The 22,799-nt window shown below is 40.5% G+C and overlaps 1 protein-coding gene across 7 annotated transcripts in view; it reads right to left on the bottom strand.

The window, feature by feature from the left end:
- Positions 1-3,268: 3,268 nt before the first annotated feature.
- Positions 3,269-22,799, bottom strand: part of Mp (Multiplexin) — an 884,548-nt gene continuing 865,017 nt past the window's right edge. For all 7 annotated transcript variants that reach the window (XM_065230395.1, XM_065230396.1, XM_065230401.1 and 4 more), the window contains 2 exons: positions 9,259-9,486; positions 3,269-4,087 (listed from right to left, as the gene is read on the bottom strand). In XM_065230395.1, the coding sequence (XP_065086467.1) occupies positions 4,018-4,087; positions 9,259-9,486 (298 nt within the window). In that variant the 3' untranslated portion in view covers positions 3,269-4,017. The remainder of the gene's footprint in view (positions 4,088-9,258; positions 9,487-22,799) is intronic.

Here is a 22,799-nt window from a genome sequence, read left to right as displayed (position 1 = left end):
AATCTGTATTGTAATTTAAAAATCTGTGATAAATCTGTATTCTGTATCGGGTCTGTATTAAGATTAAAAAATCTGTATAATACAGATAAATCTGTATAAATGGCAGCGCTGCCTGGGAGCCGAGTCAAACTGTCAAACGGGAGCCAAACATTCAAAAGAGCTCAGAAGTCACGTAGGTAGTTACTGTTTGAGCCACAAGTAAAGGTATAGCCACCTACTGAAAACAAATTAAGAATTATAATTATGAAACTGTCGAAACATCAACCTTAGTAGGCGGATAATGTAAATCATCGAGCGTGATGCTCGAAAAAGTGTTTTTATTTGATATTAATAATACCAAAACTGGGTTGCTGAAACAAGAATGTAATCAAACTTTATAAGAGTCATGTGAGCTTTGTGGGCAGGTGCACTCTCATCACCATGTATACGTTATTTCTGGAGTAGAGGAGGAGGAGCCAAGAGTTCTTTTGGCAGCGTGTATATACAATTTCGTGAGCTGTTTCAGCAAAACAATTTGAAACTTCGGAAGATTTTCAAACTGTTTTCTAGCTCTCTTGACAAATAAAATCGGCTGAGTTCGCAGTACTCAGGTTGTTGGAGACCTCAATGCGCATCGAAAGAGCAGTGGGGGAGCATGGGGTTGTAGCCACCGACAAACCGACGTGACAGCTCATAGAAGCTTTTTTTCAAAATCTTGCCCAAGACGCCATATTAAAAATACGTTTAACACTACCGCCATCTACTCATCCGATCGCGTCATATCATGAGCAAGGACACGAACACACGTTAAATTTATATTGACTTGGTTTGCGTCTCACTTCGTTTGACAAATCTGATTGCACGTTTGACAGATCGAATCGCTCATTTGACAAATCGGATTGCGGTCAAACGAAATGCTCCAGTGGCATGTCAGTTTGTCGGTGTTGTAACGTTGACCCACCCTAGTGCTTATAGGATGAGAAGCGGTAGGTGAATTCTTATGGGATTTAAGATAACGCATGAAGGATTTGGGCCTACTTAGAGAAACTGATGTCGAGGGTTCCCGTTACATCGCCGTTAAAGTTCTGTGCTCTGATTATTACTTCTATTGAACTGAACTGTTTTTTTTTTAATTCTTATGTCATTTGATTTGAGGGGGGTCTTTCGTTAATAATTAATCTGCAAACACATTCATTGATCTGTGTGCCATTCTGGATGCTAGATGAGAACCTCCTTTATCAAACTATGTGGCAGAAATAGCGCAAAATCTGTTTTCAAAGCTGTGGCTATCAAAAGAGAAAGTCGATGAAGAGGATCGATAAAAGTCACTTACACTCCTTTCCTTCTAAGCCGCTCATTTGTTACATGATGGGCTTTATTCATTTCAGGCCGCAGTTTGTTTCATGGCATTTACAAACCAGAAAATGTTCCGGCCATACATCTCCGGAACCAGTTCTCTAAGACTAGTAGGTCCCGAAGAAACGTGCTCAGCTTTTTGGCTCAGCTCTGATACTATCTTCGGTACCAAGCCTCGAAACATACGAAAATCCACTAGCCCCTCATTTTATCTGTCAAACTTTCATAGCGAATCAAAACAAACAGAGTGAAGTACTAGAATTTTGACTAGAATGGGATACGTTAATCGATTTGCTTGGGACCAATAGGCTAGTCAAATAGTGAGCCAATTTGAAATCGTTAGTTTCCACCGGTTGATAGTACCCAGGGGTGAATCGATTAGCTTGGGACCGAAGAGAGTACCAGAGCTGAGCCAAAAAGTATCACTATCATAGAGATAACTCCTCGGGTAATCGTTTGGTAAACGTTTGGTAATGAGAATTTGAAATATTTGTTATTATGATAATTCGACAAAATCACTGATATAAGGCATTCCACGAGTGCGGTCAGCTGATTTTTTTGTTTATTGAGAAGTTTTGACAGTTCATAGTGAACTGACAGAACTTTCTCATTGAAAATATCTTTGTTTATATTGGTATCTTGCATTCGTCAACACCTGCTCGCTCACACAGTCACAACTTTTTAGCTGTCAGGTCAACTGCGAAACGTCTCATGGATTACCTTATAATCATATACTACAGTCGTTGTTTTCTCGCTAGAATTCATTTGAAGTTGACGCAGAAGTCCTCTGTTGCCAAGTGAAAGGGAAGGGAATCTTTCGAAAACCGTGATGCAAGTTCCACTGTTTTTCTCTTGTCGTGACTCTTATACATAGACTCTAATCTCGATCCGATCACGAAATGGTTCATTCCCGAGCTTGCAACCCAGATACAGATAAAAACAACCGTTCCCAGATGTAGATTTTAATCATTTATTTACAAAAAAAAAACTTTCCTTACTGTTACAATTACTGTTGCCTTCCTTAACACTAAAGAGCATTCTTTTTTATTTGTTTTGAAATTTAAGTAAGCATTTTTTTTTCGATTCATTCCCATTTGTTAAACGGATGCATGATGACTCGATGCTTCCGCGCTCTAAATAGGGTTCAGTGTGATTTTTTTTTTCAAATTGTAAATACCGAATCAAACAATTTTCTTTAACATGACCAATACATTCAAGCTGCATCCGCTCTGCAATCTTTCTTTTTCTCTTTAAATAACTTATTGGTCTACACTTTATCGCTATTTTCGGAAAAAAAAGTTTTGTCCATTCAGTACAAACAGAATCGTCGTTACAGCTATAGTACTTTGTTTATGTTTGATTTTTGAAATTTTCGTGACACTGAGTAACTGCGTTTGGATTTTGTTTGCCGTTGTCTACAATCGAAAGAAAAAGTAATGACATGTTGCTCTTTCGTAAGACCTAAGAAGATCTAAAGCGACCAATCGCAGTATGTTTCTAAAAATGCTTCAAATGCTTAGTTTTGCGGATTTTCCGGACTCCGTTTCACAACACTGGTTTTGTTTTTTATGTGTTTTGTTTTGTTTTTCGTTCAAAACTGTCAACAAATAAAATGTTTTCACTTTCTACAAACAATATACGGCTTAAATCTAGACTAACTTTTTTTTTACAGTGTACACACGAGTAAGATGCATTAGTTTTTTTTTCTTGGAAGAGACGGGAGAATAAATAAATTTTCCGCTTTTTTGGTTGTAAAATTCTCACATTCGCACGTTTCGCATTCATTTCGTTAGCCCACAAAATTAAACACGTTTTCCTATTAAATGCTGAAGAAGAGTTCATTTTTACAATCACTTTTTGAGTGGTAGTTTTGTTTTGCATTGAAGTTCAAAAGTATCATTGCTTTGTCGTTGGTTTCGATTACAGAATACTATTTTTGCTATATTTAGTTCAACATTTTTGATACTTTTCAACTTCACACTGAAACGCCCTCTTCACTCTTTTCTTACAAGCGGAGCGGAACATTAATAATAATCATAATTTGACTACATTTTTCCTTTTCTTATTATCATTATTGTGTACAGTTTGCCCATTTGCCTTTACTTTTGTTTAATATTGGCATTTTCGCTCTTTCCCGGTCAAGAAAAATACTATTGAAAAAATCTTTTCTACTGAACACTTCCAGGTTGTCAATTTGACAATCGACTTTCTGCACTTTGTTCACTCATCAAGCATACGAACTTCATTCGGCAATTTTTATTCATCAGCATCTTCCAGTGCATGATGACAGTTGATTTCCGTCATCGTCTTCGCCAGTATAATATACCTAGTAGGCCATGACCATTTGCGTTTGCTTCTACTGTTATTGTTCTTCTCTTCATCTGATGCGAAGACATCGACGTCACTGCACGGATTCGATGGTGGTGCAAGGGGTCCACCACCACCACCACCCCCACCAGTACTATCACTCGTTCACTCTATATAACTTTGGCAGCCTTGGGTTGCGTTTTGTCTCCTTCATCCTCTTCTACTTCTTCTTTGCCGTCATGATGGATTTACATGTTTTCTAGCCTATTGTTTTATTGTTTTCGCGATGTTGCTCTGTGACTGTTGTTTGTTGTGTATGATGGATGGGTAACTATGTTTTTGACTTCCTTCTCTTGCGGGAAATGCTCAGCCTGTTTACGTTTCCTGCAATACTTCGGCAAGATGGCGACTGTAGTCGTCCTCGTTGGTAAACTCGAGCGTGTGTCTGAAAAAATAATGGAACAGATTAGGGAGGATTTTTCGCTTAAATCATCTTGTAGTCAAAGAGCAGCGCATGTGTCCAATATGAGGCAGCTGTTTCGACGAGTTATGGCTTATTTCTAGATAGAGCTGGAATTAGGGAGTAACAGCTTTTGTAAACTTCCAGCAGGCCTGGGTTCAATCCCGGTCGGCGCCGCCGGGATGTTCTGAGGCATAACATCTCTGATCACGCCTTCCTTCGGATGGGAAGTAAAGCCGTTGGTCCCCGGTTCATGAGTTGATGGGTCGATAGGTAGGGTCCAGGTGTGGGAGCTGCCTTCCTGGCACGTCGGTAGCATTGGTGCTCAGCACGGAAAACAAGACCGACGGAAAAAACAAACCAAAGGAAAAAAAAAAAAGCTTTTGTAAACAATGACTTATCTCGATAATTTCTATGAAGCCAAAGCTCGCCCACTCAAATCAACGTCACCATCGGGTAGATGAAGACTTCCTCTTCCCGTTGGTTATGTTGGTTGGCGTGGGCGTGCCTTGACTTTCGAGAATCATCGAGAGAAGTCATTGATTACAAAAGCTGTTACGCCCTAATTCCAGCTCTATCAAGATTTAGGTGATTTAAGCCTTTTTAACGGTTTGTATCTAGTTTAGCATGCCATTTTAGCATATTCTTTGACCATTTTGGCGTTTTAGATGCCACTTCAGTGTTCCAAGGCTATTTTAACATATTGAAAGCCATTTGGATAAATATGGCCATATTGGTGGGTTTGAAGGAGTTTTTGTGATCTAAGGTCATTATTTAGATCTTTGAACATTCCTGCGTTTTCATGGCCATTTTCAGATCATTAAGCGAAGGGGACGACTCTATCTACGCTGCAGGAAAGATTGTGTTTTGCTGTGGCTAGCTGCTCACTAGAGTGATGCAAAATTTGAAATTTTCGCTCCACAATACTTAAACGATTCTAAATCGGATCCTGATTAACCTCTAAAAATTTGAACCCATTTGGTGAGAAACTGAGATGGCACAAACCATTTGAAGTTTGTATGGGAATTACTATGGTAAAACCAAGATTTTTGTTCATGTCTATCTAATAATTCACCATATCGGTCTGCTTCAGAAGCTTTCAACTGTACGTGTAGGAAATTTTCACAGCTACAACTTTTCTCAAAACCACTTTTTGATTAAATGCAAGGATCGAAAGTTATCAATGGTTCAATGCGCTGATGTCTTATGATCATGCTCAATCAACTGCTCAGCAGGCAACATTGGTGTTTCTGGGGCGTTGAATAGGACACAAAAACCATGGCTACTATGTCACACTGCAAAATACAGTGTTGCCTACAGAGCAGCTGCTTGGTCATGTCATAAGTTTACCAATCTCTTAAATAATTAATAACTTTTTCCTGTCTCGCTGTACATAGAAACGATCTTAAGCAAAGTTGTAGCTGAGATTTTCTATAAGAATGGCTATAGAACTGTTTCGCAGTTCAATATGGAAAAACACTAGAAGGCAATGAACAAAAAGTTGAGATTTCCTATAGTAATTTACATGTAAACTTCAAATGGCTTGTGCGAAGTCTGTTTCCAACCAAATGAGTTGTAACTTTAGGAGGCTAATCAGAACCCGATTTGAAACCATTTAAGCACTGTGGAGCGAAAAAGTCAAATTTTGCATCAGTCTACTGCTCACACGCTGAGTAGATAGAAAGACGATTGATGACGATTCCGAAGATTTCCTGCAAAACTGATGTGCGATGCAAGTAGATGCGAGAAATGCAAGAAGATTTTTCGAAGAATGATTCGCTAGTGTGAGATTTTTTGATCATCTAAAATTGAGATTTAGATGTGTCGCCCCCTCGTCATTAAGGTATTTCACCAGGCGTTTCACAGTTATAGCAACAATCAATACGAAACTAACGATTTTAAATTGGCTCACCACTTTAGTAGCCTATTGGTCCCAAGCAAACGATTAACGTACCCTATTCTAGTTGAAATTCTATTACTACACTATGTTTGTTTTGATTCGCTATGAAAGTTTGACAGATAACATCAGGGGTGTGTGGATTCATGCAGAACATGCAGGGGTGAGTGAAATAGCTTGGGACTGCTTGGGACCGTTGTTCTGGTACTGAGTGAGCCAAAAATAATAATGATTTTCTTCGGGACCCAGTGGTCTTAGAGTTACCTCTATGGTTATAGCAAAGATATCAAATTAACAAGATATCCCACTAATCAATTCCTCGAACAAGGCAATGTGTGATCGCAATGCCCCCTGGTGAGTGCACAATGTACCTGTTGCAAGTCTTCAACTAACTTCATCACCAGGGATCAATAAATGACAGGTGTCAGCATGACAGATGCCAGTGCGGACGTTGATGATCAGCCGAAGGAAGAGGACGATATCATCCTCGATGTCATCACCATTAGCAAGCAAGATTCACACTTTGTTGTGATTGCTCTGTTTTTCAATCCACTTTATACGCAAAAAAAAAACTCTTGAGAAGTCAATCACACATGCAAGCTTGCATCATGATGGGCTTATAGTATGTTTTGCTTTCCAGTGAAAGAGTGTCCAATATCACCACCGGTATCAGTAAGATGCAAATCTCAAAAAGTAATTGATGATTTGCGAAGCTGCTGTAAGTAAACATGGAAAAATATTCTCGTTCTCTAAGGAATTGTTCCAACTGCCACTGTCACTGCCACGTATCGAAATCATTGCTAAACAATTTAATCAAATATGCCGTCTTCCTTGGCCAACGCAGCTCGCATTCTATAGACCTTTTTGACGTTTAATTGTCTTTCTCTATCTAGCACACATGGATGAATGCACTGTTTGTTTTCCCACTAATCTGTTTCCCTCTTGCTCGCACTCGTTCAATTTAAATGGTGCAATCGTGTGCGCGGATTGAACGTCAAAAAGCTCTATTCAAAAAATTACGTTGGCATATTGATTACTTTTCTAATTTATAACGTAGGAAGGTATTTGAAAACGTCGGCGAATGCAAACGCAGACGGAAGCTCTCAAAACTGATTGATGACGTAGAGTCTTGACACCGCTTCTTGTTTTGATTTGCGCTGTACCATCCGTTCATTGGTGTGGGTTCGTACATGTATAGATTTTAGTGTGCGTGTTTTATTCCAACGCTTCAGTTCCACATTGTCTCGTCACAAACCTTTTGGCGTTGTCATCTGTCTCTATAAATTCCAAAGATTTTAGTCTAAGTTAAGAAAATGAAATTATCAAACAAGATTTTGCAAAGATGTCCTGCCCTCTGGGATTTTTAATTTTTACTAAGGCTCTGAACCATTTGGTGGATTATTTTAACTTTTGATTAAAATTTGACAGATGGAAAGTTATCGATTAGCCCTGTTATCCGAGCGTGGTTACTTCTGACAGACAAGAAGTTAAATGTTGACAACCTTGGCTTAGAGTCGGTGTATAATGAGTCACGCCAAGAGAAAAACAGTTGAACTCGCATCACGGTTTTCGAAAGATTCCCATTCTTTTCACTTGGCAACAGAGGACTTCTACAACAACTTCAAATGACTTCTAGCGAGAGAAAAAAAATGCGGCTGTAGTAAATCATTATATCAGTGATTTTGTCAAATTATCTTAACAAAAAATAGTAGAAATTCTCATTACTGATCATTACCGAACGTATCCCATGACAATTTAAAGCTCACTGCGTGTTTATGCTCATTTCTTCGATTATATTTTATATTTTATTGCAATACCTTTCGTGGACCTTTCATAGCATCGTAATGTTTATTTACTTTGCCCGATAGGTAGCCGGTTTGACGGTTCGATAGGTAGACTTGGCTTCACTCTTGGCGTGACTCATTATACACCGACTCTACCTTGGCTAAGTTCTTCTCGAAAACCGGTCGATCGACAGCACAAGGATTTTCGAACATAGAAAATAACTTTCGAAATGCCTAAGGCTGTGAACCATTTGCCGAGTTAAATTTAACTCGTGGTTACAAGTGACATTTCGAAAGTTATTCTGTATGTTCGAAAATCCCTGTGCTGTCGATCGACCGGTCTTCGAGAAGAACTCAGCCGCGGTTGTCAAAATTTAACTTCTTGTCTGTCAGAAATAAGCACGCTCGGATAGCAGGGTTAATCGATACCTTTCCATGTGTCAAATTTTAACCAAAAGTTAAAAAAATCAACCAAATGGTTCAAAGCCTAAAATGATACTGTCACCATAGGCCTTTTTAATGGGAACTAAACAATCGATTCAACCTCTGGTGGTGAATAGGAGAACGTCAAAAAGAGTGTTGTGAGCAGAAATTTTTGCCTTGAGACATAGGAAGCGGAACACTTTTTTACTTTTCCTAATAAATTGGTTCATCTGAGATACTCGAGGACTTAATCTACAGTTGAAAAATTTAATTCTGTAACGTTTTTGCAAAGATCCTGCTGGTGTTCAGGAATATTTTTGTTGGGAAAAATGGAAAATTAGAAAAGTTCATAAGTGGTTATGATCTTCCGGATTTCTTGTGTGTGAATAGTTAAGGTACAAATCAGTTCAAATCTGTGGAAAATCGTACAATAAAACAATTACCGATAGAAATTGGCAAGATGTTGAATGAAAAATGCTTTAATTTGCGTTGTGAAAAATAGTTATTCTGATGTAAACAATCGATTTGGTTGACGTTTCTTCTCGAACTCGCGTGGCGCACTCTACGTTGGTGGTGCATTAAAAAGGCGTATTGAACAACTGAACAACCACAGCAAATCAAGTATGCCAACGAAAAACTAACATAATTTACTTGAATTGAGTTGGCAACATGCCAAGGTGGGCATCTCACACCAGGTCGTTGAACGTCTATTTTTGCTATGCAAGTGCACGTGTCCAACATCAATCACGACACATCGCAGTTGCCGGAGGAATTCTCTTGTTAATAATCCTTCCTGTCACCTATCACCCTCTCGGCCAATGTCGGCTGAAAATCCGAAACGACTGCAGGACTGTGCTCCAGAATGCGATACACATCTGAGTAGGTATGTGGCCTACTATGTGTGCGTTCTTGTCCTACAGTATGGCCGAAAAATCTCACAAATCACTTCCCCCGTTCCCACTCAGTAGCCTCTGACCAACAGCAACAATAACGGCTACTCTTCTTCTACGATGGTCGGACAGTGGGACCACATCCGTACCAAAGATACTTACCTACTGACGTCCCGTTTCCGTCGTCGTTGTTCGTGGGGCAGTGCTTCGACGCAGAGCACTATGAACCGATTATCGCAGGAATACCGGTCCTGATCTAGTAATTTATTGCCGAGCAAACTGCTGGCCAGCCCGACCTTGTCCGTCGAGTCCGAGTGCCACGAGTCGCAGTACGTGTCCATCGCTCGCTCACCAAGCGCGCTGGCACCGTGCCACACCAGCTTCTGGGGCCTGGAAGAAAAGGGGGAAAAAGGAAAAAAAAAGAGAATAAGTTACCACGTCAGAATGCCAGTTGAGTGGCGGTGAAACTGTATTAGTTTGTGTGACGGATAAAATGGAAAAGTGTCCTTCCCCTTTTCTTGTGTTTATGTGGGCCTCAAGAATGTCATTTGGTGATGGGTTGATTGAAGTGCTTCAATGTTATAAGATACATCCATGACGTTTATTTTTTCACGGTTATCACATTTGACACTAAGAGGAAGAGGAGACAACTTACTTCTTTTTGGGTGTGATGTGTTTTTCTTCTCTCGTGGAAACGATCGTGCAAAAACTATTTCATTATGGGTGACGCAGCCAACTTACAAAATACAAGAAAATAGATTCCCTGTTGTAGAAATTCTCGCGTTTCTATACGTTCACCCGACCAACTGGTTCAAGTTTGACAGAAAATTGGTTCAAAAAAGGCCCCCTATTGTCTCCTCTTCCTCTTAGATGTGCTGTACAGAATCTTTACAGAAAAGTAAGTACGAGAACAGATCTTTTGTGTTCTATAAGGTGATCCAAGAGACGTTTCTCAGTGGAACTGACAGCTAGAAATCTAGAGTGTGTGAGTGAAATCAGTTTGTATCAGCGTGATTTATTTGCTTTTTTGACATATGTCAAAAAACCCTGAAGTAAAAAGTCACTCATCGTGTTTTCTGACAGATGACATAATATATATAGCTAATCTTTTTAATCCTATCTATTTTTCCTTATCTTTTAAATATATCATGTAGAGATTATACGACCTTCCCGTCGGTAATAGCTCAATATTTTCCCGTCGAATATTTTTAAAAGACACTCGTTAAATAAAAACTGGAATCAAACCTCGAATGAAACAGCAGGCCATGAATTATCTAAAATACATCTTTTCACCACGTGTACAGTTAAAGAGGACTCTATCACACTCACTCACAAACGAACACCCATCCACTTATATTTCACCTGTCAAACGGCACATAATTTCCCATAAATTCTTCTTCGAAATATGAAAAGACCCGGAAATCTTCTCCGCAAAGCTGGAAAAGTCTTTCTACAAATATCAATCATAAAACCCGAAATATCCACCGCACACATCTTCTATACATACATTGAAGCAGCGCAGATGAGACACACACACTCAGCGTGACACACTCGAATCGCATTTCCCCATTTCCTAGAAAAATGATCCCAGCTAGAAAGAGGGGGAGAAGGACCCCCATGTAGGTAAATAAAACGTCATAACCTCACACGTCAAATTGAGGCCAAATCAAATCCGACACCGGATGGCACTCGATGGTGCACCTTCCCGGGCAGAAAACGGATAGAATCTGGGAAAAAAGGAAAATTAATTCGATTTCTATTGATTGGCTGTAGCCGGTATTTTTGTGCGAGTGTATTGGGTTTTCTAATCGAGCTTAATGTTGCTGAGGTATCTATATTTTCGGTTTCTTGAATTAGATTTTCGCATATCCTTGATATAAATCTGTATGACGAATTTCCTGGTTTGGTGAATAGAAAATTCAACAAAACCACTCAGCACTCACTCTAAATTTTAGGAATGTACCTACCTCGATCGATTAAGGTGCCCTTTAACAAAATGCTTGATTTTCTTATTTTTTAGCGCTCAAATTTTCTCGCGTATTACTTTCCTTATTCTATCAGGAAAGGGATGAAAGGCTTCAGAAGAATGGCCCAGGTTTAACCTGACATATAAAACGATACTCCGATAACATAACAAAAACACATCGCATCCTCCCTCACACTTCCACCCTCGAATAGACGAATGGTGGGGAAAACGCGGAATATGTTTTAAATTTAATATTTATTGTTTGCCCTTCCATCATCTATGTAAACATGTTCGTTCACAGAGCATTATACATATTCAGTGGGAGCATCTGCATCACCTTATTCGCAACCTCTGTCTTTGGCTGGCTTACAGACAGACTACCTCGACCGAAAGTAACAGAGGAAAAATGCTTCAAGGGAACCATGTGACCAACAATCAATACGACACTAACGATTTGAAATTCGCTCACTACTTGACTAGCCCATTGGTCCCAAGTACCTCATAAGCGTACCCCATTATCGTACTCCAGAATCTGTCATAGTTTGTGTTTGTTTTGATCCACCTTAAAAATTTGACAGAGTTTAATGAGGGGTTCGTGGGTTTTCCTAGGTTTCGCGGGGTGCTTCAATTAGCTTAGGACCTAAGCCAACAGATTGAGCATGTTTCTTCGGGACCCCCTGGTCTTAGTGTTAGTTTATGATGTACGCGAATCTATCACAAAACTAGATGAACGTTTCAAAAGGTCCTATCTGCGTTGATCTACTCTCTTCATCGACTTTTGATAACTATGCAAACAAATTTCGTGCTATTTTCATTCGCATTACATTACGCTCAATTATGTTTTTACACGATGTTTTTTGTCTTTTTTTAATGATATTTTGAAAAATATGGTGGTATTTAAAATTTCGTACTCATCCGTAATGAGGATGAAAACTTTGACCCTCATTCCATGGGTTGTTTAATTTAAAAAAAACATACCGGTATCTATACATCATCTAAAACAGCTTCATTTTCTGAGCACAACGATATAATTATCGATCTCTTAGACATTTATCTTAAGACGTTTTAAAATCAAGATTTAAATTTTGAATTTTTGGCACTCAATCTATTAGATGACAGCTCGCTCCCATAAAAAGTCCCGGGAAGGCATGGTGATTTCTGATAATGTAATCGCATTTATTTACAAAAAAAAAGGATTTTGGGTCCATTTTTAATGCAGATTACGAACATGTGTTTACCTCAATACATTTAAACAACCCAATTGCGGTGAAATTTTCTTTGTTTTGAAGCTTGAAACTACCGAATTATAATGCCTGATTTTTACCGAACGGTTCTGCCATTCAGCTGTTGCAAATTCTGTATTATTTATAGAATCAGTCAACTGGTTTTGGAGATATGGACGGAACAACATCCGAAAAACATGGACTTAGCGAACTAAATAGTCGGAAGTCTACGAGCGAACTTAGTGAACTAGAACGAAGTCGGGTTTCTCGGCAACCACTGAACCAAATTTGACGCAGCAATCACCAAATTAAAGGTTTCATGGTATCATGAAAAGTTTTTGAACAATTTTGGAATCGGTCAACTGATTCCGGAGATATGGACGCAAACCGAATTGGACACAACAACCACCAAATGTAAGGTACTAAGATCTTATAGAACATTTTTGAATATTTGAGGAACAGGTCAACTGGTCAACGGAGATATGAACGAACCATGATCCGGTTTGTATGGGCTATGAGACTAAATCCGTCCTAAAACGAAGGCTGTGTTCCATTTGGTGAATTTTCACTTAAATTTGACAGATGGAAAATTTTCAAATAAACCTGCTATTCCAGCAGACTTATTTCTGACAGACAAGGAATCAACTTTGACAGACGCTTTCTCGAAAATCGGCCGATCAACAACAGAGGGATTTTCGAACATCTTAATTTATTTTCGAAGTGTCAAATTTAAGTGAAAATTTTGCAAATGGAACACAGCCTAAGATCACTCCTGTGGCACAAAAGTCATCCAAGAACACTTTGCTTGAAGCCAATGTTTTGGTTCTTTTTGTTCGTCAGTTATTGATAGCTGGATGTAAACATTAGGCGTTTCAGCTTCGTTTATGCGTTTGTTTTAACGGCCATGGTAACACGTTGCGGTAGGTGGAAATTTATAAAGTGCGTGGAATTTTCGGTGTATTTCAGTTGTTTTCTATTACTCGATGACATAATAAGAGGGAAGTGCATGAAAGGGAATTCACGAATCAATGCTCGTGCTATTTATGAACGTGAGTGGATGGTAACGTACACGAAGAAAAAGTACTACCCAAAATTTGAGTTCTTTTTACTTAACATTGAATAATTATTCAGCTTCTCACTTGCACTCTTTATTAAAAGGAACGAGAGATTCGACCCAACGTGGCGTCTTGCAGTGAAACTTTTTCAAGCTTTCGCCTCCTACATTTCGAAGTGAGAACTACTAGAAGGAGGATAGTTTCCAAATTTTCCAAGTAAAACAGACGCTTTTTGCGGCAAATCGGTCCATAAAGAAAAGCTGATAATTTCCCGTGGAAACTTTTGCTTGAATCGTGTAAGAAAACGTGTTTGAAAACTATTTGTTATTATTTCGGTATGGATCGTAGATGTTTTCATGGCAAATTATGCATAACAAGTTTGCACCCACAGGGAGAGGTTACCTCCCGCATTTTCAGAAAATGGTAAATATGTGCGATTTTCACTAAGATGAGAGTGGAAATTAAGTGAATTTACTTAGGATAGGTTGTATCATGCTGGTGGTAATAGAGAATTGGTTGTATAGGACGCCAATATTCAATAAATGTTCATTTTGGCCTATTTTAAGCAAACACATTGATACTCACAATTTTCGACGGAAAACGCACCGGAACTTGATTTACTCAACACGCACCATAGTATAAAATGGTGCTAGATGGTCTTCAAAGTGATAACAAGATGGCAAATCATCTTTATTTTGAGTAATTGAGCAATTTACTTCTGTTTACCATCATATTTACGATGCAGCATTGATGGAGCCGTGAAATGAAATGAATATATCTTATGTAAGTTCACCTGGAAAAGTCAAAGATGCACATCAGTCTGATCGTAAAAACGTTTTCTTCTTCAATTCGAATGTTATATTGGAAGGATTTCACGCAGGCTTGATGAAAATTATGATTTAATGCTAATTTTCACGAATTTTATATGCAGTCTGTCAACATTATCATCATCATGCGGTGGCGACATCTGCGTTGAGCTTTTGCGGCAATCTTCCAATAGTTCAACTCAATAAGTTACTTTTGAGTAAATTGCATATTCTCCAATTTACGTGCATTAAACTTAATTTTGGGTTGAATATAAATAGGGGAATTTACGTATTCTCGGCAACCTAAGTAGCGATCTTCTTTCTATAGCCTTTTTCTATAAGGAACGCACACATATGCAGTATTGGTTTGTTTACAATCTTTTGCTGCCAGCTGCTCTAACAATTTCAGTCGAAAGAATTGTCAAAAACTGTTTTGAAACGCTTTTGCAAAGCTCCAATCTTCTCTAGTGAGAGCGAGTATTGTCGGCAACCAGTTTTTCTTCGGCAACCGTTCCATTTGAACTGCATGTAAATCTGCTGTTCTATTATCGGCAACTCGAAATCAGCTACAATTTGTAGTGCGTGTGTTGCATTTCAAGAAAACCTTGCTAGATTGCTTTTTCTCAGTGGTAAAAATATAGTCAAATTGAAGCTGAAAGCATAAAGAATCGTTTGCATGCATTCAGCGAAGTGTTTTCGTAAGAAAATCCAGTGAAAATAGTGTTTCAATTTGGGTTGCCGAAAATAGTCTGTCATGCCGAAGCCGTCATTTCCCCTACTTAAGAGTAAGTATTTTTTTTGCTGGCGTTAAATGGAAACTACTATATATATATATATATATTTTTTTTTTTTTTTTTTGATTATAGTCACTATAACACTCTTGGGTCATTCGTGACTTGTCCGGGGGTGAGATTTGAACTCGTGACTTTGACGTGAGAGGTATGGATGTGAACCACTACGCCGGGGTCGCCCCTGGAAACTACTATATGCGATTTACTCAAATTTGGGTTATAGGGCTGAACCCCGGAATTAAGGGAAAAGTACTTAATTTTGGGTAGTTTTCCATCTCTATGTATGAACGAAGCTTAAAATCCAAGGGGGGAGGTGTCTTTCAAATACGAACAATCGTCGCCTACCTCGCATAACTGGTTCCAAACTTAAACAAGCCATAAGAATCCTACATGGCGAGATGGACCAGCCATGGTCTTAGCCTAAAGCAAAAAAAAAAAAAAAAAAAAAATAGAATCCTACAGGGTTTGTTTACGTTTGGAACCAATTTCATACAAGAATGATCAGTAGGCTGATTTGACAGCACGTCCCCCCCAGTTAAAATCACGATGACATCAACGCCACCACTACTACTGACGGCAGTTTCAAGAAGCAATGGCCGTGCCAAAGGATTTACAAAGATTGCCAGTTCCTCCAATAGAGTTTGAAAACCTTTACTAAGTTTTCTGCTGCCGGACCGGTGGTGTAGTCGTAAGCGTGACTACTTTCTCACTCAATGGGTCTGGGTTCAATCCGAGGTTCAATCCCAGCCGAGGTCGGTGAGGCATAAAAATCACTGGTAACGTCTTCCTTCGAAAGGGAAGTAAACCGTTGGTCCCGGTCCTGTACATTCGATTGCCGTCAATAGATGGCAATCGATGTCCGTCTGTTATTGGCACTTGATTGCGGAACAGAGACCGTCGTTAAATAAAGGAAAGAAGAAGAAGAAGTTTTCTGCTATTGAAATGATGAATTAAATACTAGAAAATTATTTTCAATTTGAAGAACTACATTGCTTAGTTTATATTTTTATGTTTAGATTATTTTGTAGAAAGGTGAGGTGAGTCTATTTTCAGCAAGGGTGCGAAAGTCCCAGATTTATTCAAACTTTGCCAAAAACATCTCTAAAGTCCAATGAATTAATTCATAGTCGAACGAATCCATTTTATCGATCATATCTGATATAATTGAGTTTAAGTTTCTTAAAACGAATAATATGTTTTTTGTATCGTTCACATCTCTGCTATCGAGTCACATCTCTATAATTATCATGACAGGTAACGGTGACATCCGTTTGTTTATAAGAAAGGAACATCGCGAAATCTTGACCAACAGAAGAAAAGACGAAATAAGCTTTTGTAATCAAACTGTTAATGCTCTTTTCTCGTGAACCAAAGTTCGCCTTGACAAACCAAAACCACCAGGGAAAATTATCCCCTATTTGAAAGTGGTGTTCGATTGGTTAGGTAAGTATCGGTTTGCGAGATAAGATCATTACAATTTGTTTGATACTAAATAAAACAGCAAAAAAAGGTCCATTTAATTCCACTTAATAAGTTTTGGTATCTATGACAAATACGTATTTCGACTACAATGTGCAGTCTTCATCAGTGTCATTCCCACTAAAGAACTTATCAAAATCTAATCCCCTTAAGTACTCATCCTCTAGGTCAAGTCAAGATCACAGGTATAAAAATGGAACTACAATGTGTTGAATCGGAACCTACCTAACTAATAAAAAATAAAGATTTAAGTAAACTAAAGGAGATAATCTATACAACTCTTTAATAAGGAAAATCCCAAAGGCTTGGTAGCCATCATAGTGAAGTAATGAAATTGGGTTTCACCAGCTAGCATTGTTCATTTGGAGGAGTGAGCTTTTATTTGCGAGAAATCGACGGCTACAACCATTGTTTACAAAAGCAATAACGCCCCTTTGAAATGTTGGCACTGAATTCATCTTTGCCTTTCATGCGCTTCGAGATCACAGACTACCAGTGCTGATAAAAATCATTTCTTCTACACTCAAATAAGCTGAAAATTAAGGCAACCTTGGAGGAGAAACCAACTACCTTCATGAATTTGAATTTTGACATGATAAAAATTCTATTTATCAAGGCAACCGCTGAGTTTCGAGGGCAACATTTCGTATTTCGTAACATGCGTATTCATTATATTCATAATCATCATGATTTTGAGTATCAAATGCGAAATAATTATTTTAATTTTACACAAATATACCAGTGTGGAACGTGTTAGGTTGATTTTCTCACTCAGATCGATGGAAAATTATTGACTTTCCCAGAATTGATGATAATATCGAGGTTTTAGGCTCTTGGATCGATAATATTCAAAATAATCGTTTATGCCAAAAATGAGTTTGATTTTTTTGGTTGTGAGGATTTTTTTTTTTTTTTTTTCACTAGTAAAATTTGTTTTATTCAGAAAGTTAAAAAATAATTACAGTACAATCATTCAAACTTCGTTTTCCAAAGCAAATTCTAATGCGGTTACGTCGATTACATTATTACATTGCATAATAAAGGTGACATATTTAATGAACAATTTGAGTAATTTACATTTTTTGTTTGTGTCTATATTCCTTAATTGGGGCCTCAAGAGTTCGTCAATCGAGAGTCGGCGCCATCCATTGAGTAGAGTTGTTATCTTTCGCTTCAGTAGTCCCCAAGCTGGCTCTACCCTTACGCATTCGCTGAGCTTGTGCTGCAATGTTTCACATGCAGCGTTGCAGTGCAGACAGTTTTCTCCATCGGCTCTGTTCATTCGATACATCAGTTTTCGGTGCTCAAGCTTTCCGTTGACCAACAGAAACAAGGCGCTCCGTTCATTCGAGTTCAGCTTTCGCATGGATATGTTTTTCCAGATTTGGCGCCAGTTCGCTGTTGGATGCTCACGAGTTACCTTCGGTGCTTCAGTTTGGCCTATGAAATGGTTATGAATGCTATCGGCGGAGAGGTTTTGTTGGATTTGCGGAGGGAATGTTGGGAGACTTGAAAGAATGAGTTTTATACAAGGACAGTCTGCAGGTAGGGTAGGATTTGTCTGGGTAAGAATAGACCTGTAGAAAGGAAGGGAACCGATATCACTCACATGTCGATGAATGAGAAGCGCCTTGCACTTCATGGCTGGTAGCTGGAGTTTTAAGCCACCTGCTTCTCTGCTACGCGCCAGCTGTTGCATTGGAACTCTCGCCGTGATGCCTCTCCATAGGAACGTGCCCATCGTCGCCGTAAGCTTTGCAGTGTGAGCAGCAGTCAGAGTGAGAATGGATGCGAGATACCATATTTTGGAGGTGATGAACGTGTTGAGAAGGGTGACTTTCTGGTTGAGGGTGAGCGTACGGAGCGAGTGGAGATATATCTGCTGAGCGAATTTACTGATGAGAGCATCCCAATTCAGCCTGCCCATGCACCGTATGGAATTTGCGAACGTCACTCCCAGAATGCGAACGGTGTTTTCATTCCGCAGCCACGGTACTGTGAGTGGCATGGTATCAGTGTAGCCTACTGATATCGTTGTAGATTTCTCCAGACTTAGCCTGGCACCAGAGACACGTTCGAAGCGTTGAAATGTCTCTCGTATTTGGTTCATTCTACTCACACATGTGCTGATCACCGACACATCATCGGCATATGCAACCACGAGATCAGGTCCACATATACCCTCGAGCCGCTTGAGCAGAGGGTGTAAATAGAGAGCAAATAAATGCATAGAGAGTGGATCTCCCTGGCGAACCGATCTCTCGATGGGGAAAGCATCCGAGAGATGACCGTTTACCATCAGGCGAGAAGATGACAAATCTCCGATTTTGTTGAGTAGCTGAATGAGGTTCGGATCGAACCCGAGTGAGCACATGTTCCGAAAGAGAAATGCACGATCCACATAGTCGAAAGCGTGACGGAGATCGAAAGATGCTAGCAGACCCCGTTGTTTACATTTGACCAGCTGTGCGATACGATCCTTTAAGGCGAGCGTGGCCTGAAAGATGTTTCGGCTGGAGTTGGAGCATTTTTGACTCTCGCTGAGCACACGGTGGGTTCTCATCACGCTTTCCAGACGCTGCTTGAGGACACGAGAGAGGATTTTATAGTCGAAGTTGAGTAACGAGATCGGCCTGTACGAATGCGCTGTTGGATCGTTTCCCCTCTTTTTTACTAGCACGATCACACCGTCGACGAATTCGGCCGGAAAATTTCCCGAAAGTGCCTCATTTATGACCAGTGTGATTTCTCTCCAGATGACGTCGAACGTTTTGAGATAGAACTCTCGGGGCAGAGAGTCTCCTCCGGGGGATTTGTTCGGGCTGCTCGTCTTGATGGCTGTGAAGATATCGGCCGGAGTAATTTCGTTCATACAGGACTCACTTACCGGATCGTTTTCTGGGATCACCCTCTCACATTCGAATGTGTCCGCTGCTTCCCTTTCCGTCTCACCCGCAGCGTATAGTGATTGGTAGAAACCAAGCATGTGCCGCTCAATTGCGCCGGGGTCGTCGATGAGTTGGTTATCGTTGTCACGCAGCTGTGTGATGGTTGTTCGTTTCCTACGCCTGACACCCAGCTGGAACATCGAGATAGGTTCTCCAGAGATAAAATTCTCGTTGATGCGCATGAAGGATTGTGTGAAGTTTCGCTGAAGGGTCAACATTTTTGCTTTCACACGGTTTATAGTTGACAGCATCGCAGGATTTTGATAGTATCTATCGTACGCTCGTCGTAGTTCTCCATAGAGGCGTTGATGTTCTTGATTGAATTCGTCGAAAGCAGCCTTTGACTTCCAACGGAAAAAGGATTTTATTTTGGGCTTTGCGCACGCTAGCCACCACTGCATCCATGAACCGTAATTCCGCCGCTGGCGGGTCCAGAATTGCCAACGCACTTGAAATTCGTGAATGTTGTCTGGTGTTAATAAATGGGGACGGAGCGACCAAAACCCACGACCTGGCTCGCGCCCTGATTGTGGGAGGCAAATTCGTGCTGTCACGGCTTTATGGTCAGAAAAAGAGCATACATGCACATCAGCTGTTCTTAATTGACTCCGAAGGCTCTGGCTGACGTACATACGGTCTAGACGAGACGACGAGTTGTGTGTGATGTACGTGTAGCCGGGGATGTTTGGACAGAGTTGTTCCCAAACGTCGAGAAGCTGCAGATACTGTACGGATGCGAGAAGAGCGGGGCTGTGATTGTTTCCCGTTGCGTCACGTTGACGTAGGACACAGTTGAAATCACCCGCTACTAGTGTGCGTTCTGTGCCATGGCGGAGGTAGTAAGCAAGAGTATTGGTGAAGAAACGCTCCCTCTCTGCACAGAGTGCGGTACCAGATGGAGCGTACACGTTGCATATTGTTGTGTTTTCCAGTTGTAATGCAATCAACCGTCCGTCTAGGCTTTTTTCGACGTTTGAGAATCGCAGATGCTCCTTCAGCGCTATTGCCGTCCCCCTTCGTGAGTGATCCACATTGCACACAACAGTGTAGCCGGGCAATGTGAGTTGCTCGTTTTCTACTTCTTGAAAGAGTGCGATGTCTATATCCAGCGTGCGTAGAAAGGTTTGTAGTGCGTTGAGTTTTGTCGAGTTGGTGATAGTGTTGATGTTTATCGAGGTGATATTGTAACTGCAGAGAGCCATTATAGTTCGCAGTCTACCTCCTCGCTCGCATCACCGTCATAGTGTTGTCGCTGCTTCTTGCCTGGAGGACGACCACTACGGCGCTTGCTGCTTCCAGAGGCAGATGACCCATCGGATTCGTTACCATCGGTAGTTTGTCGTGTGACCATTCTGCTGACAGAATTTATCAGAGCCGGCGGCGCCATGAGAGTAGCATTTTGCTCGGACTGATTTGTTTTCGCCAGCTTTGACGCAATTGGGTTTTGTTTAGGTGACTTCGGAGCAGCGAGCGTAGGCTGCACGGTCGGTTGTTGGGATGGTGGATTTTTACGTTGTTGGTTCGTCTCAACGGGCTTCGGTCCGAACGGTTTAACGAGAGGCGATTTCTCCTTCGTTGCAGTGGGTTTCGTGGCGTTGGGTTTTGGCGCGGTGGGATTCGGGCCGATGGGACTCGGGCCGATGGGTTTCGGTCCGGTTTCTTTTGCTACATTGGCATACGTCTTCTGCACAAGTAATTTCTTGTTTTGTACACAAGAGATGCCATTGTGGACGAATTCGCCGCAATGACGGCATGTTTGCAGCTGTCCGGAGTAGGTCACATTCGTTGACTGACCGTCGATAGTGACGTAGCTTTCGATGTTACGTTGCAACATCATGCGCACAATCCGAGCGCCGGTCGGGCGTCCAGCAAAGCGGTATTTGCTGTCCCAGACTTGCTCGGTCACCGAGAGAACCTCACCGTATGCGCTTGGAGCTCGAGCGACTTTTTCGTTCGTGGTGAGCTCGGACAGGTCCGTTAGCTTCACCTCTACCGATCCATCCTCCAGTGTGATCCGAAGCTTGTACGTTTTGCCGTCGACCTCGATTTCGTGGATGTTGTCGTGCTCGGCAACGATTTTTTGTGCCAGCTCCAGGTCGACAACCTTCACAAAAGCGCATCCAAGAGCCCTACTTGGCTGGAGTCGGAGCACCTGCTCGTATTCTAGACCCAACTCGATTGCAACGAAATCATGAAGCTCCTCGAAGGACGGCTTCTTCGGCACGTTTTCGTAATGAATACGAAACGTGTTTTCGCGTCGGACACTCATCGCGGCGGAACTACGCGGCGACAAGAACTCGCGAAACAAAACTCTTCAAAATAATGAAAACAATATAGCTTGCGAATGCCTTCCAGCGAGAATAAATCGACTGCTTCGCTTGGAAGTTGAGCGCTAACTAGGATCGCTTCCGATTTTGACAATTTTGGGTTGGAAACTCAAGCGTTGATATCAACAAACGCATATTCATCTATCTAAACATCATCTATCATCTAATGAACTAATTTGTTCATTTCACTCGTACGTTGACAGCGATGATTTTCAAAACAAACGTAATGCATCTACACTGGGTAGAAGCGATAGTCATTGCTTGTGAAGGTGAATGAGAAAAACAGACACTGCGGACTACGACTTGGACAACCCTGGCATCCGGCGAACATTACCATCGACGGTTTGGTCACGTTTGGCCATCAATGCCGGTAGTCAATTAGGTCACCAACCCTCCGTGCAGATATTTTCGTTGCTTCCAGAGTTATAACTTGAAGCTTGAAGGGTTTGAAACAATCACAGCAAAGCAAGTGCTCAGGAAGTGACAGTTCACATCACGGTACACACTAAAAATAATTTCAGCATAATGCTCGATAAATCTAACACATTCAAGGTATCGATGAATAGTGGATGAAATCGGATAATATTGAAAGGCGCGCGTTTATTTATAACGAATCGAATTTATCCAAAAAAAAATAAGCAAATTCTATTGGGATTCGTTAAAAGAAATGTAGAACGGATAACTTTCGTCCCCCTCGATTTTCAGCCCACACTGAAACAAGGACCATAGTTAGGACTACCATTTTGCAGAAAACACTTATTTTCAATACAAGCACGCTTATTACCGTTCAATCTACTTTGATTTCAGTAAAGTTTACCATGAATATAAGCAAATTTACTATGACTCTGGTAAAACTACTATGCTTGCTCAAAATGCATAGTTATTTTGATAGAAATAACAGTAACATCAAATGAAATTGTTTCCGGCAAAAATCTATTGGTGAGGGTTTTTAATTTAAACCAGCAATATAGTATTTTTGCCAATGGATTTTGTATCAGTGTATCTTCGTTTAATTTGAACTTTTGTCTGTTTGGCTGTTTGTCTCTTCTACTTTAAATTGTTTGTCCCTTTCACCTTTTGTCCGTTTGTATTGTTGTTTCACTGGAAT

This window comes from Ochlerotatus camptorhynchus, unplaced genomic scaffold (assembly GCF_037179485.1).
Source record: "Ochlerotatus camptorhynchus isolate MF236.1 unplaced genomic scaffold, CSIRO-AGI_Acam_v1.1 ptg000330l, whole genome shotgun sequence".
Classification (NCBI taxonomy): domain Eukaryota; kingdom Metazoa; phylum Arthropoda; class Insecta; order Diptera; family Culicidae; genus Ochlerotatus; species Ochlerotatus camptorhynchus.
This window is presented reverse-complemented; position numbering and strand designations above follow the sequence as displayed.